Source organism: Haemaphysalis longicornis, unplaced genomic scaffold (assembly GCF_048455015.1).
Source record: "Haemaphysalis longicornis isolate Haplotype H1 unplaced genomic scaffold, Haemaphysalis longicornis Haplotype H1 scaffold_10, whole genome shotgun sequence".
NCBI lineage: Eukaryota > Metazoa > Arthropoda > Arachnida > Ixodida > Ixodidae > Haemaphysalis > Haemaphysalis longicornis.
Window position 1 is genome coordinate 16,032,419 of NW_027526204.1, and position 16,555 is coordinate 16,048,973.

The window sequence follows — 16,555 nt, forward strand, 5'->3', positions numbered from 1 at the left end:
ATAGCTTGTTACCGCTGCACGAAATTGTCCCCAAGTCCCGACCATGGTGGCTTACATGAGAAAGGAGTTAATGATGCGATGGCGGGTTGCATTAAAAATTGTCATCTGCACCGCTTACGAGAGCGGCACGCGAATATCCGCCGCAGTGCTAAGCCGAACACATCTGTAGGCGGGCCTGTAGGCAGACCGGCCGGCTGCTCCCAGCGCGCATCTTGCCACCCACCGTCTCGAGCGTCGCGCGTCGTTCTTTAGCCGCGGTAGCATTTGCACTCGCAGCGCCTGCGTCACATCCACGGTCGCTTTTTAATTAAGCGCCTCACGAGATCAGTACGTGGGGGCATTCGTAGAAACTGCCGTCGATGCGGATTCGACAGTGCTACGTCGGCTCTGCTCTGTGATATCCCTCCGACGGTCACGTGGTCAGCTTTGTTCACACAAAATCCACAAAATCCATCGTTTCGCGGCACTCGCTGAAACCGAAACTGCGACTGGCCGCATTGAAAATGCCTCTAATTAAACAACCGTCGCACGCTGAAGCAAATGAGGTTTCTACAGGTTATAAGTAGGTCACGAGCTACTTATCGCAACAAAAAAAACAAGATGCAAAATTTTTGTGTCAGTGCCCCTTTAAGTGCAGTGCAGAGGGAAAATTAACTGATTTTTCTTCCTCCACATCAGACGGTCAGATTAGGTTTGCTGCTAACTGCTACTACAAAATTCTCGGTTCCCTTAAGTGACTGTGCGAAGACCGACGAAGAAAAAGGTGGCGAATTGTCTGAAGGATGCCATTTATGGTGTATTTTTGATTGTGTCAAGTTGCACAAACTGTTCATTTAGCAAAGAGCCAGGTGTGCACATGCCTGCCACACAAAAGGTCGTAGGCACGTAAGCATGTGGCTGATTCCGAACTTCCAAAAAAATTTGTCCCTCCCAATGACATTTACTTGATTGCAATATCCTAAATGAAAAGCTAAAGGGTGGGTGCGTATAATGAGCCGTCTCAAGTAATGTTACCTCTAACGATTTGATGCTTCATATAGGTCTGAACTTTGGCACAAACTCATTTTTTGGACATTCTCGTAAGCAATTTGTCTAAAAAGTCTGTAGTCGACCTAATTATTTTTAGCACTCGAAGAATATATCATCATAATGAAAATTTTATGGCTGAAGATTTAACAATGCCTTCGGGAAAAATTCTTAAAATGTGCTTTTTTGCATTTTTACTTAACTAATGAACACTAAAAATTCCTAGACGGCTTCAGCCATAATGGGATATCAAACAGCAAACAAAGTGGAAGGTTATACAAGGATATTTGCCATTCTACATAGTTTCCCTTTTTTCTAAATTTATCTCCAACCACATTTTCTTTGTTTGCAGAAACTTGAAGGAGTGCTCGCATGACTTCAAATTTTTTTGGCCAATATATACTCGGTGTGTGGACCTCTTACACATAATCGGCAACTAGAAGAAATGCTGTCAACAGAATTGGCAATGGTCGATTTTTGTTCCAGGACGTTTGTTGTGGAAGCACCCTGCTATGTTTTCTGTATTTATAAGCCATGCAGTTTTGGAGCATTTAAGCAAGAGAAAATAAACTAATCAAGCTTGAATTCACCTGCATCAAGCCTTTATTGTTTGTGCATTTTTACATACAATGAATGAGGTATAATTATTTCCTTATTAACATACGTGATTTCCACTAAGAGACAAGAATTAGTTTGGCATAATAAAGTTTCCTTTTGTGTTTGGAGAAAATTTAAACCACTGGACTTGCAATGTGATATGTGGATATGTCACCTGTTGCCACACTTTTCTGTCAAACAGTGTTTGACTGAAGTTGTAAAGAACTGTGAAAATATTGGCAGAAACCTTGAATATTTTGTGGTGTGTGCATTGTAAACAGTTTTTATAAATACATATATTGTGTTTACACCTATTCTGGTTGGTCACAAACTCGCATTTCGCGGGTTTCTTGCAATATCTTCATTTTATATTTCCTTTTCTTGAATCTTATTTCAGAGGGAAGCTTGGTTCCTGCCAGTCTTGTCAGCAATGCAACCATCCCCGTCATCAAATGAAATTGCGCGCCAGAAAAATGTGCTGCACTTACACTGTTCGCAAGAAAAGATTTCTTGAAAAATCTAATCTGGAGCGACACCTAAGAGTGCACTCTGGGGAGAGGCCGTACGTGTGCAGCACATGTCAGGAAAGGTTTACTAAAAAATCAAACCTTGTTGTTCATGAAAGAGTGCATTCTGGCGAGAGGCCGTATGTGTGCAGCACCTGTAAGAAGAGCTTTACTCAAAGAGTTCACCTGGTTGTTCATGAAAGATTGCACTCTGGCGAGAGGCCGTATGTGTGCAGCAAGTGTCCGGAAAGCTTTACTTATAAGGCAAGCCTGGTTGTTCATGAGAGATCGCACACTGGCGAGAGCCCTCATGTGTGCAACACCTGTCAGAAGAGCTTTACTCGAAGAGCTAACCTGGTTGCTCATGAAATATTGCACTCTGGTGAGAGGCCATATGTGTGCAGCAAATGTCAGGAAAGGTTTGCTCAAAAATCTACCCTGGTTGTTCATCAGAGATCGCACTCTGGCAAGAGGCTGTATGTTTGCAGCACCTGTCAGAAGAGTTTTACACGAAGAGATAACATGGCTGTTCATGAAAGATCGCACTCTGGCGAGAGGCCGCATGTCTGCAGCAAATGTCCGAAAAGCTTTACTCATAAAGCAAGCCTGGTTGTTCATGAGAGATCGCACACTGGCGAGAGCCCGTATGTGTGCAGCGCCTGTCAAAAGAGTTTTACTCGAAGAGATTACCTAGTTGTTCATGAAAGATTGCACTCTGGAGAGAGGCCGTATGTGTGCGGCAAATGTCCGGAAAGCTTTACTAATAAAGCAAGCCTGGTTGTTCATGAGAGATCGCACTCTGGCGCGAGGCCGTATGTGTGCAGCACCTGTCAGAAGAGTTTTACTCGAAGTGATCACCTGCTTGCTCATGAGAGAGTGCACTCTGAGAGGCGAAAGAGCTATAAACACCTGTCCAAAGAGTTATAAACACAGATCCCACCTAGTCATGAGAGATTGCACTCTCGCTAGAGGCTATGTTGGTAGCACCTGTCAGAAAAGCTTTACACACAGTTTCAGCTTGCTTTATTATTAAAGATTGCATTTTGGAAAGAGACACTATGTGTGTAGCACCTGTCTGAAGAGCTTTACTCAAAGAAGCCACCTAGTTGATCATGAGAGATAGCACTCTGGCGAGAGGCTATGTATGGTGTGTAGCACCTGTTAGAAGAGCTTTACACGCAGTACCGGTGTGCTTGATTATACAAGCTTTCACTCTGGCGAGAGGCTGCATGTGTGCAGCACCTGTCAGAAACGCTACTCAAAGAAGTCACCTGATTGACCATGAGACATTGCACTCTTGCCAGAGGGTGTATGTGTGCAGCACCTGTCACAAGAGAGTTACTCAACGAAGGCATCTGGTTAATTATGAGATATTGCAATCTGGCGAGAGGCCAAGTGAGTAGCACCGGTCAGAAGGTTTTCGAAGAAGCACCTGGTTGTTCATTAAAAATTGCACTGTGGTGAGAGGCTATCTGTAGTAGCTGTCAGAAGAGCTTTGCCAGAGATCAAAATTGGTGGACCTGAAAAATTGCCCTTGTAGCATTTGCCAAGCAGGATTTTCTAGGAAGGGGACCTGGTGAACCTTAAACATTGCATTCTAGCATCAAGCCCTATCTGTGTAGCACCTATCGAAATGCTTTGCTCAAAGATCCAACCTGGTTAAGCATGAAAACTTTCATTCTGGTGAGGGCTTTTGTGTGAAGCAGCTGTCAGAAAAGCTTTACTCAAAAACCCACCTTGTTACCCGTGAAACGCTGCATTCTTGCATGAAGGTCTGTGTGTGTAGCATCTGTCGGAACACATTTATCACGAAGTTCACCTAGTCTTATGAAAGGCTGCACTCTTGCGAAAAACCATCTGTAGAACCTGTCAGGAAAGCTGTATTCAGTCCAGCTTGGTCACTCATGAATGAGTGCACTCTCAGAAATGCCATAATCGCGCATCTGCTGTCAGATTTACACATAGAAAGGGGGGCTGAGTGTTCATGAAGAACTACACTGCGTAGCAACCAGTACATGTGTAGCCACTGAGAGAATCAGCTTAAGAAAAGAGACTGCCTTGTTTGCATAAACTACTGCACTATCGTGAGGCTTTGTGTATAGTATCCGTAAGAATAGTTTCACTAGTGGGAGTCACTTGGGTGATTGTGTTAATAGCAGGGTGTGTTAACCACATCAGGATAGCTTTTTCTTAAAGCTTTTTGTAAGTTGCAAATGATTGCACTTTGGTGACAACTAGAACATTTGCCAACAACTGTTCTGCACAAGCAATTGCACTCGTAAAAAGCTGTTTGTTGTCCATGTCTAAAATATTTGTCTCAACAGCATGTTTCATATGTCATGCAAGATTCCATCACGAAGAAAAATGTCATGCCTGTGTCATTTATCAAAAACTGATTGTTTTAAATGTGCATTTAATTAAGGACGAAATATTGTAAACACGCTATAAAGGTCCCTTGTTTGCAAAAGTGTCAGAAAAGGTTTGCCTAGTAGTCAAAAGAGGTTCTGAAACACGGCCCACCAATACATGGATGTACATGTGTTAAATAAACCATCACCAGGCCACCGATGCATGGATGTACATGTTTTTAATAAAGCAGTGTCCTTGTAATCACCTCCTCTTTTAACTTGTTCAATTTATTTTATTACTAGACTTATTGTCAATCAAAGCAGCAATTTATTACTGGGGTGCATTTCCCCCTCGATTCGTCTTCTTCAACAGCTGGAGCGTTCCCCTCGGTATTGCTCATGATGCTCTGTGTCTTGGTGATGTCTCCCACCGATTTCAGCTATGCTTCGCTAATGTCTCGGCTACTGTATCGTATGCATCCCTTTTGGGCTATAGCCTCTGACTTTCTTTGTTCCGCTTGCATGATTTTGTACTGCTAATAAAATCTGCATTTTGCTCACGCCCGGAAAAACAATAAAAAGGGGTGGGATTTTTATTCTCCCACACTCCAACAAAAGCTTGCGGGAAACAGAACGACCTTCAACCATCAGCCACATGGCTAAGGTGACGACAAGAATTGGTGCATGTCAGAGTCTGAAATTATCATCAGCCTGTCTACTCCCACTGCAGCCTACGGCTTCTGCCATAGATCTCCAATAATCCTGGTACTGCGCTAACTGTGACCCATTTATCCCCACAAACTTGAACTCATCTGCTCATATAACTTTCTGCCTTCTCTAGGGGATCCACTCTCACCCTTAATAAGCAACGGTTATGTTACCTTTACTATGCATGCCCTGCCCACACCAATTTCCTTTTCTTAATTTCTGCCAATACGTCTCCGCTCTCTTTTTGTCGCTTAGCATTGCACATCATCTTCTGTTCTATTGCGCGGGAGTCGTCCTCAATTTAAGCTGGACTCTGTGCTTTTGCCTCAGTGCCTCCGTTATGCGAAAGCAAAACAGACGACCCCGCAACCCTTGTCAGTTCCAGGCGAAAGTGGCGATGACATGAATTATTATGTATAGGAGCCTCAAACGTGAGAGAATTGATAAAGAATTGGATTCGAATTTGTTAGAGCGAGCCTGTACAAGTGTTCCTGACCTGATGCCAATTTATTCTTTATTGGGACCCTTGTACGTGCCAGTGCCGAGCTCGTTAGTGTTGTGGCAGTAGCTATGGTATGGACGCATTTGAACTCCCAGTATTCCATTCGATCTTTCATGCATCACTACCATGAAATACATGTGTTTATAACCCTAACAAAAACTTAGTTTTAACACTTAACCTAGTTATCACCAGTGAAAGCAGACTATGCACACATGTAGTGTGCTGGGAAACTTTGCTTTTCCTTGAAAATTTGCAGTCTGCCATCAAGCTTATCTTCTGAAATTGCATTCTTTAGCTCACGCCAGTGTTGTCAACTCTAGGATTTTTGCCATACATGTAGGGCATTCTTGCAATTTTTCTCTTGTCATAGGCCGGAAGTGCCGTTCAGCCAGTTTTGCGCCAGTGTAGGGCGATTTTGAGTTTCACCAAATGAATCTTCTAAAGTATGAAATTATTTCTTAATCTAATGGGTTTCAACATCCGCACACAGAGAGCGTATAGATCAGACTCAGCACAAAACGATAAAGTGCGAGCGGCGTGTGTCCAGAGGGAAGATGTCATTAAGAATGATATGTTCACTATGCGCAACAAAGCTGCATTTTACGATCAAGATGGAGGAAAGAGTGAATGTCGGCACTAATATAGAGTGTATAATTATATGAAACTATATAACCTCCACTTGCATGGCACTTCTGATGACTTCACGTTAACATGGGATAGAAATAATTTAGGAGACAATCATGAATGAATAAAATGTTCAGTGTCCTTTTACTGTCTGAAGAAGGATGACCAGTGAAGCTGGGGAGAATCCAAGGAGTGTACGAAAGCAATTACATTTATTTGTAATTCGCGATTGAGCATAATTCTTAGCCAATTACCTGAATGGGGATGTCCATTTTACTCCCATAGGAGCACATGTATTGACTGGCAGGGGCATTTCCCAATCTTGAAAACTTCACTGTGAACTAGTCATCATGAAAATAAATGAAACTCGAAGTACAGTTGGTGCCATCTTCATGGCTAATTGCCACATATTGTATTTTCGGATTGCTTAAAACATAAGTGTTACAGCTGTTTTCTAGTAACCATTCTATTAGAATGGTTCTCAATTGGTGAGCGCATGAAACGTGGATGAGTGTGCAAGCATCCCTCCCTCATTCCCCACGCACGCGTAAATCGGCAACCGGTGATGTGAGCTCTTGGACGACAAAAGCACCAGTCAAAACATCGCTGTGGAAGCCCTTCAAGGTGCGCATATCAGAACGGCACAAACACCTACCAAAACCTTATTCTAGCAAGCCTTGAAAACGGCAGGACAATACCGTATCTTGGGAGATCAAACATTTCTGCTATACCCCGCTGTGCGTGCTCTATTTTAACACAGAAGCATAAATAGCTTCTCTGTGAAAGTACTAAAAGAAACAAATAAAAATTGCAATAACCTAAAACAAAGGCATACAAATAGCCAGTAAATTGACTTACATGCTACGAAATAGTAATTTAGTGTATAGCGGACCGTAGCACCACCTACAATAGTATGTAGTGCAATGTACGGCTTTTTCTGGCGTAGTGTGGGGTGTTGCAGCAGAAATTGGTTGGCAACACTGACTCGCGCTGAATTGCAAGCACAGGCAGGCCAGCCGACATGCCGTGAATGTCGAGACAGGACTCAAGTGCCAAAAAAGCAGTGTTCTCGTGTACGTTGGTGCGTTTCTTTTGTCTTCATTACTATAAAATCTCTCAGCACGGTGTTATTATATCTTAGTAATGAAACCCTCTCCTAGTCATGTGTTAAGTTTGCACTGAACCGCTCACAAGCAGCACAGCTGCCGTTGTTCGATAAGGTGCTGCCAAAGCAGCCGTATCACCTTTGTAAATTGATGTGGTATACTGAGCAGAGGTGATAAAAAAGGAACAGCTTGCGGGTGGGTGGCTGCATTCTGGCATCAAACCCTATCTGTGTAGCACCTGTCAGAAGTGATTTGCTCCAACCTGGATAAACATAAAAAAAATTACACCACCTTCCTGTAGGGGAACCCTGAGTAGTATGCGAAGTGGGCATGGGGTCGATTAAAGTGCCCATTAGTTTTCAGTTCGTTTCCGTGAGGTTGAAGTACGTAGCTACCGTTATATTTACCGCTTGGTTTCCGTGGTAACTACCACACTTTTCACTTACCGGGACTACGAAATGGGAAATTGCGTTGACCCCATGGCTGTTTCGCATACTACTCAGGGTTCCCTTACGGGAAGATGGTGCAATTTTATGGGAGGGGTGTGGAGGGTGTTAGAGTGGAGAGGCATTAAAGAGAGACAGAGAGACATACATGGAATGAGTGTCTTTATTTCAGCATTATCATCATCATGTTCAATGTAGGTGACGTCGAGCTGTGGTTGGCGTTCCGCTTTGATTATGACCGCCTTATGGTCTGTGAAATGTAAAGTCAAGGGATGTTGTAGTGGATAAACCCTAAAGTTGCTGAAGATGAGTTCGATACACGTTTCCTGGATGGTTGTGGGCTGCTTGTAATCATGGCCTGCCAAAACTCGCCGACGCATGCCGCTGCTGACGACAATGAAACGTCGAAGGCGCGTGAAGCATGCTCGTATCGTGCTAGCCTAGGAAGACACCAGCAACACTCGCTCCAGGGCTGGAGCCCATCCAGCACTTTTAGGGCATGAACAGGATAGACTCATGGGCTCTGAGCTCTGGACCCTGGAGTGAACCTGCATGACCTTGCCAAGTCAGCCACTCCTGCTGACTGGTTTTGCAGCTCCCTGCACACGTTTGAAAGGGTTCAACAATTATACATACCGTAGGATCATCTGCTTGTTCACTACAGCACAAAACTTCCTTATTTATATTCTCCAACCGCTTCAGTCCTGCTTCAGAAAGTTCAATGCCCCAACCCCTTAGCCAGCTATGCAGGCTACGATCTTACCCCTCCTTACCACCACCAGCGAGTAGATCTAACATGCCACCCAGCGTATCCCACATCCTCGCACTACAAGACCTGGCCCGCTTGGGTGACGGTACCAGCTCCGTGCCCAAAAGGGGCTTTGCTGCCAGACAGCAGAGGAGATGCTGCTGGCCGAATTGCCCTGGCTGTGGCCGAATAAAGTCATTCTGTGTGTCTGTCTGTCTTATCATTTGCAGTCACCTGCATGTTCTTCACATTATTCAGTTGTTGCGCTACAAGTGATACACGTTCTACATTATGCCTCATGAATCCATTCAAGCATTCTTTAGGATGAATGAATGACTGTTATTTACAGCACTTCCTGAAGCATGGAAAATGTGGTTGAGCGGTAGGGTGGCTGATACCACTGTCGGATAAATTAAGCATAATTAAATGTCGAACAAGGGGGAAAAAGAGGCTGACATCGCCAGAAATACAGGCTTGTCTAAGCAGATGGTGTGCTCGAACATCGAGAACAAGGCCGCTGCCGATCAACATGACTCCGGTGAGATCGAACAGCAGCGCTATTGAGTACGCAATGTGGTGCACCTGGAGTCAAGTATGCCCTGGTCACAGTTTTTTATGTAATAAAGAACTCAGGTTCAATGATGTTGGGTCTTTATTATTCCCACACATGCATTGCTCCCGTTCCGTTTTGTGGAAAAGGTAAGAAATGCCTTATGTAGGGGGGTTGGTTCCCCTCCTTTGCGATCAATTTGCCGGTGGCCGTGTGCAGCACAACTGTTTAAAATTCACAGCTGTCCTTCATCAGATTATTTTGTATCAGCTGTTTCAGTGACCGTACTGAAATCATAAAAAAACGTTCAAGCTGCCTTGGGGGAACATTGGGTAGCAATCCGATTTGTTTGACGAATGGTTTTGGGTAAACCTGCACATCAGGAAGGAATTTGAAAGAGCCTAGCTAATTCTGATGGCCACGACTGATTTTTATAGCTGGTTAATAGTTGCTCTTAGTTATAGTACTTTATTTGCTCAGCTAATTATGCGTCTTTACACAATTGACCGCATGCACTATGCCTTTTCCAAGTGCCGGTGCTAAGATTTGGAAATGGTGTTTAGCTGACTCTGCCCTTTCGCAAACACTGTGCAGAGGTGCTGCAGGCGTATCGAAAGAACAAAGTGTATGTACTATGTATGTGCAATATCAGTCGAAGTACGCACTTGTGTGCTCATATACAGCCCTACCCCCAGGTCCTATACTGCATACTGTTTGAGCGATTTCCGTTTATCGAGATTCTACTGTACATCCCTAGAGAAGGCAAGCACGGCCGGGGGCGGCAGAAAGATGGGCAGATGAGATCAAGAAGTCTGTGGGGGATAAAGTGGTTGCAGTTAGTACAGGACCGGGATACATTCAGATGTATAAGAGAAGACTTTGCCCTGCAGTGGGCCTACACAGGCTTATGATGATGATCATTTGAGGTGCTGATATGCATTAATTTTTATTGTCATAACTTTGGCCAGGTGCCTGATGATTGAGGGTCGTCCTCTTTAATACAATTTCTTTTCTTCGGCGTGTAGGAGAGTAAAAATACCACCCGTTTTTTGTATTTTACAAGATATGAGCAAAATGCAGATTCTGTTGGCAGTACCAAATTATGCAAGCAGAACAAAGATAGATGATTCTGCCCAAAAGCAATGCGTACGATACAGTAGCAGACACGTTAGTGAAGCATAGCCGAAATTAGTGGAAGACCACCAAGACACAGAGCACCATGAGAAATACAGAGGGGAATGCTTGAGCTGTTAAAGCAGACAAATGAATGAAGAAGGAAATGCACCCTAGTATTAAAGTGCTGTTCTGATTGGCAAGAAGTCCAGAATCCAATCACTTCAACAAAATTAAAGGAGGTGATTACCAGGACATTGCTTTATTCAACATTTTGTCGTATCGGCGGCTGCTGTTTCAGAGCTCCTTTTACAGTTCATGGGCAGAACTTTTCTTACACACATTGCAAACATGAGGCCTTCCTTAATTAAATGTAGAATTCAAACAATCAATTTTTTACAAATGGTACAGGCATCAGATTCTTCTCAATGGTGCAATCTTGCATGATATATCAAACATGCTTTTGAGAGAAAACTTTTTAGACATGCATAGCAAGCAACTTTTCACGAGAACAGTTGTGGAGAAATGGTCCAGTCATCACTAATGTGCAATAATTTACGACTAACATAAAACACTGAGGAAAAGCTCTCCTGATGTGGTGAACACACCCTGTTACGGATGAAATCATTAACACAATCACTGAAGTGGCTTCCACTACTGAAACTATTCTGACGAATACTAGACATAATGCCTCGTAATAGTGCAGTAGTTTATGCAAAACAAGACAGTCTTTTTGATTAAGCTGATTCTCTCAGTTGCTACACATATGCTGGTTCCTACTTGAGTAATTCTTTATGAGCAATCAACTCCCCTTTCTATATGCACAATTATGGCCTTTTCTGAGCGCGCTTATTTTTAAGGGATGAAGCTGGACATAAAGCTTTTTACAGGTTTTACAGACGGCTATTCACAAGAGTGCAGTCTTTCATGAGACCAGGTGAACTTTGTTAGTTAAGGTTTTCTGAGATGACACACACATAGGCCTTGATGCAAGAATGCAGTGTTTCATGGGTAACCAGGTAGGTTTTGATTAGTTAAGCTCTTCTGACAGCTGTTGCACACAAAAGGCCTCTCACCAGAGTGAACTACTTTATGTTTAACCAGGTTTAATGTTCAAGCAAAGCACTTCTGGCAGGGGCCACACAGAGAGGATTTGATGCTAGAATGCAATATTTCATGCTTCATCAAGTTACCCTTAATACAAAACCCTTCTTGAGAAATCCTAAACATATAATGCAATTTTTCAGGGTCCATCAATATGGCTGTCTGTGTAAAGCTCTTCTGATAGGTGCTACATTATAACCTCACCCCACATTGCGATCTCTTATTATCAACCAAGTGCTTTATTTGAGTAAATCTTCTAACACGTGCTGCCCACATACAGCCTCTGACCAGAGTGGAATCTCATAAACAATCAGATGACTTCCCTAAGTAAAACTTCTCTGAGAAGTGCTGCACACATACGGCATCTCGTCAGAGTGAAATCTTTTATGATCAACTGAGCTGGAACTGCATGCAGAGCTGTTCTGACAGGTGCTACCAAGATAGCCTATCATTAGTGTTTGACCTCTCACAAACAACCAGGTGCCTTCTTTGAGTAAAGTTCTTCTGACAGGTGCAGCACACCTATGGCCTCTCACCAGTGTGAGATCTCTCATGAACAACCAGTTCGCTTCTTTGAGTAAAGCTCTTCTGACAGGTGCTGCACACATATGGCCTCTCGCCAGAGTGCGATCTCTCATGAACTACCAGGTGGCCTCTTCGAGCAAAGCTTGTCTGACAGGTGCTGCACACATATGGCCTCTCGCCAGAGTGTGATCTCTCATGAACAACCAGTTCGCTTCTTCGAGTAAAGCTCTTCTGACAGGTGCTGCACACATATGGCCTCTCACTAGAGTGCAACCTCTCATGAACAACCAGTAGGCTTCTTTGAGTAAAGCTCTTCTGGCAGGTGCTGCACACATACGGCCTCTCACTAGAGTGCAACCTCTCATGAACAACCAGGTGCTTTCTTTGAGTAAAGCTCTTCTGACAGGTGCTGCACACGTACGGCCTCTCACCAGAGTGCGATCTCTCATGAACTACCAGGTGGCCTCTTCGAGCAAAGCTTGTCTGACAGGTGCTGCACACATATGGCCTCTCGCCAGAGTGTGATCTCTCATGAACAACCAGTTCGCTTCTTCGAGTAAAGCTCTTCTGACAGGCGCTGCACACATATGGCCTCTCGCCAGAGTGCGATCTCTCATGAACAACCAGTAGGCTTCTTTGAGTAAAGCTCTTCTGGCAGGTGCTGCACACATACGGCCTCTCGCCAGTGTGCGATCTTTCATGAACAACCAGGTGACTTCTTTGAGTAAAGCTCTTGTGACAGGTGCTGCACACATAGGGCCTCTGGCCAGAGTGCAATCTCTCATGAATAGCCAGGCTACCTCGTTGAGTAAACTTCTTCTGACAGGTGCTGCACACATATGGCCTCTCCTCAAAGTGCATTCTCAGGTGGCTGTCCAGGCTGCATTTTTCAAGAAACATTTTTTTGCAGGCAGTGTTGGTGTAGCACATTTTACTGGCACATAATTCCACCTCATGAGCAGGATCGTTGCATTGCTGACAGGTCTGGCAGGAAGGATGTTTCCCTCTGAAATGAATTTTTTCAGTCACGACAAAAACTTTTAAGTTGGCAAAATAAGATCCAGGAAAATTAAATTGAAGATATTGCAAGAAACTAGAAAATTTTGACTTTTTGACCAACCAAAATAGGTGGCAACCCAATAAACACATTTAAATGCTCATTACAATGCACACTGCAGAAAATTCAAGGTTTCTGCACGTTTTTTTGCAGTTTTTGCAACTTCAATCAAATATTGCTTTACAGAAAAGTGTGGCAGCAGGTAACATATCCACAGATCACACTGCAAGTCAAGTACTATAAATTTTCTGCACACGAAAGAAAACATTAGGCCACACTAATTTTTGTTTGGTAGTGGAAATTGTGTTATTAAAAACATTAATACTTTATTCTAGTATCAATACAAATGCATAAGAGCTTGATATACGTGCATTAAAGGTTGATTAGTTCATTTTTCGGTGCAATATGAATTATAGAAAGCCTCCAAAACTGCACTGCTTACTTATACAGAAACCTAACACGGTCATTGGGCACAAGTATCCTAGAACAAAAATCGACCACTGCCAAATTTAAATTTGTTGAAAGGATTTGTGCTAGTTGCCAATTATGTATAAGAGGTCCACACTCCAAGTATTTTTGTTAAAAAAATTTTCGCAGTCACGTCAGCACTCTGAAGTTTCTGCCAACAAGAAAATTGTGGTTGGAGATAATTTTAAACAAAGAGGGAAAATATTTAGAATGACAAATACAGCAGAACCTTCCGCTTGCCTAGCTGTTTGATGTTGCACTATGAGTGAAGCCGTCCAAGAATTTTTAGTGTTGTATTAGCTAAATAAAACTGCAAAAAAATGTTTTCAGAATTTTTCTGAAAGGCATTGTTAAAACTTCAGTCACAATATGTTCATCATGCGTTCATATATTCCTTGACTGTCTACTAAAAATAACTTAGGTCGATTACAGGCTACTTTTCAGGCGAATTGCTCAGACAAACGAGCTTTCGCCAAGCTCCAGGCCTATATAAAGCACCAAATCTTAACAGGTAAAATTACTTGAGAACGCTCAATATACGCACCCACCCTTTAGTTTGTCATTTAGACTATTGCATTCGAGTAAATGTCATTGGAGGCAAAGAAACTTTTTTTGAAGTTCACAATCAGCCGCACTTGTGTACCCAAGCCGAAACTTTTATGCAGCAAAAACGCACACACCTGGCTCTCTGCTGAATGAACATTGTGTCACTTGACACTACAATAAATACACCTTAATTGGCATACTTCATCCAATTTTCCCTTTTGTATGTGTGGGTCTTCACACAGTCACTTAATTCTTTCGTGGTCAGTGACGTACGAGTGTTTTTGCATTTCCGCTCCGCAGTGTCACTATTGTACCGATACGTTCTCCATTGTGCATTCAGAAATTCGCGCCATAGCAAAAAAGCTGGTGTGCCTGGACTGTTCGTTTCATCAATCAAATGTCTCTGGTAGCTTGTATTTTCACTCAGAAGCTCTCTGACGACAGTATATTGAAGAGTAAGGAGCGACTGCGCCCATCGTTCGTTGCTTGCTGGGGGGCATGGCTGCTGCGCGCGCTGTACTGTCAGGATGAGTGACTATGCAGCATGCGTACGATTATAGGTGAAACGGTTGTTGCGCCATTTGCGACAGGTTTCCAGGACTTCTTTTATTCTGTTACCACATGTTCTACTGTGCCATTGCCTCACCAATTGACCGAAACGTGACGCAATCGCAGGTTTCACTCGCTCGCTGCACCCTCAGTTGCTGCTGTCAGCAGCCAACGAGGTGTCTCTGTCAGTGTTGTATCCCCTTTTTACCTCTATCTGCCACCATTTCAGCAACATGCTATTTCTGTGGGCTCTGCGGGCTGCTGAAGGACCTCCCTTTATGTGCGCGGTTACTAGCGGACAGCTCACCACATGGGGCGTTTGTATGCGGACAGGACCTATGGTTCTTCCGATCCGACTATGAGCCGATCTTGGATTCGCAGTCAGAGTTTCTCATCTGAGGACAGCGTCAGATTCTGGTGTTGAAATTGTGGGGTCATCGTCCCGGAAGTGTGCACAGCAAACTGAAAATATCTGGAAGAAAGGCCATTTCTCACCCACGTTCCTTCCTTTTGACGCGTTAGGTTCTGGACGCTATCATAGCTAATAAATCACTATGCTCTCTCCCTGATATTCAGGAAACTAAGCCAACACTGGGGGTGCGTCATGGCCAGAAACACCCGACAGTGAAAGCGTTAAGCGAAGTGAGCATTTTGTAGCAGCAGTTAGCAGCGAGCCTAATCTGAATGTGATGGGGAGGGAGAAAAATAACAGTCATTTTAAATAACAGCTACTGATACAACGAAGGCACGCGAAGCTGAACGTCAACGGAAAGGACGAACTGAAAACTTTATAAGGGGATGCTGAATTTCCTGTGGGAAAGCTGTGGCCGGAAGCGCCACGCGCCTTGCAGCTCAGCCAGCCCCGTCCGCAGCGCCTCTGATGCTGATTGTGGCAGGATGCCCCTAGGGATTGGCCAACCAAAGAATCCATCACGAGATAGGTTCGCGTTCAACCACCGTTGTCATCTTCCCGTAGGGGAACCGCCGAAGAAGAAGAACGAGAAGACAAAGCTGCGAAGAGGAGGGTGTGTACATTGCTCTCAGCCGGTGCACCAATGTCAACAACCTTTACCTCACCAAAGCTGACGGAGACTACCGATTCTACCACAGAGACAACATTGACAAGAACATGACAGACGAGTTTCGGCGCCTCGAGAACCACCGCCTACTCATTGTAACACAACAGCACTTGCGTGGCTTTGCCACTGGTGTGGACCCGGACGTGGAATTCCCTCTGGCACTAGTAAAAACCAGATCACTCAACATAATGGCAACAGAATAGAACCACACGGAACCGCCACGATGCTTCGCATTCTAATCAGGGTTCCCCACGGGGAGATGGTGTAATTCTGATGGTGAAATTATTGTGTCCTCGTGAAGACTTCTTTGAGCGCAGCTTGAGGAGGCGCTGATGCCACTCTGTCAGATCACGCACAGCTGTGAGTTGTTGCTAGCTGCAGTAAGGGGTTCTTTGGCAGTTCTTCGGCCCAAAAGTGCCTGGAGTAAAACTGCTTCATGAAAAATAGGACCAAGCCTCCAGAAATAAGCGCTTTTTAACTGACATTATTTCGTAGTTCCGTGTACAAGAGCCATTACCATTTTAGAGAAAAACTTCATTCATTCATGGGGGTTTTCTGATCTTTATGGCCTCTGTTGTTCGAAATTGTGGGTTTGCAGAGATCATGCAGTAAAATCTGATTCCATTCGGGTAGGTGGGGCCCGAGCCAACCTGCACGGCATTTATCCCGGCGCACCACCGCCGCCAACATCTTACAGCGACGATCCATACTAGTGCTCACAGATGCCTGAATCATGTCCTCTGCCATTCTACAAAAATAAAAGTACAACTTGCGGCAAAGCCCACCTTTCTGTGAACACACTAAAGCTCATTATCAAATTTTATGTCAGGAAAAATCACAGTAGCACTGCTGACTAAGAGTCTCTATTGGCAAGCCATGTTTCATTTGGTTAACGAAACTTATTAAGCTAGTTGGCTCATGCTTATTGGAACGAATAAAAGGGGCGCTAATCA

General features: G+C 43.9%; 3 protein-coding genes across 11 annotated transcripts in view; 1 reads left to right on the plus strand and 2 right to left on the minus strand.

Annotated features, from left to right (window-relative positions):
• LOC144158241 (uncharacterized) overlaps nucleotides 1–4,121 on the plus strand; it is a 200,119-nt gene extending 195,998 nt beyond the window's left edge. For 4 of the 5 annotated variants that reach the window (XM_077688978.1, XM_077688976.1, XM_077688979.1 and 1 more), the window contains one exon: nucleotides 2,021–4,121. In XM_077688978.1, coding sequence (XP_077545104.1) covers nucleotides 2,021–3,056 — 1,036 coding nt within the window. In that variant the 3' untranslated portion in view covers nucleotides 3,057–4,121. Of the gene's footprint in view, nucleotides 1–1,378; nucleotides 1,576–2,020 lie in introns of those variants that run through there. The other variant, XM_077688980.1, reaches the window with a different exon arrangement.
• LOC144158244 (uncharacterized) overlaps nucleotides 1–16,555 on the minus strand; it is a gene marked incomplete in the record, with an annotated part of 583,448 nt that overhangs the window by 218,798 nt on the left and 348,095 nt on the right.
• LOC144158240 (uncharacterized) overlaps nucleotides 1–16,555 on the minus strand; it is a 185,152-nt gene that overhangs the window by 143,240 nt on the left and 25,357 nt on the right. The window contains exon 5 of one of the 5 annotated variants that reach the window (XM_077688973.1): nucleotides 8,009–8,462. The exons of 1 other annotated variant lie outside the window; for it this stretch is intronic. In XM_077688973.1, the coding sequence (XP_077545099.1) occupies nucleotides 8,378–8,462 (85 nt within the window). In that variant the 3' untranslated portion in view covers nucleotides 8,009–8,377. Of the gene's footprint in view, nucleotides 1–8,008; nucleotides 8,463–8,490; nucleotides 12,910–16,555 lie in introns of those variants that run through there. 3 more of the 5 variants (XM_077688972.1, XM_077688970.1, XM_077688971.1) reach the window with 3 other exon arrangements.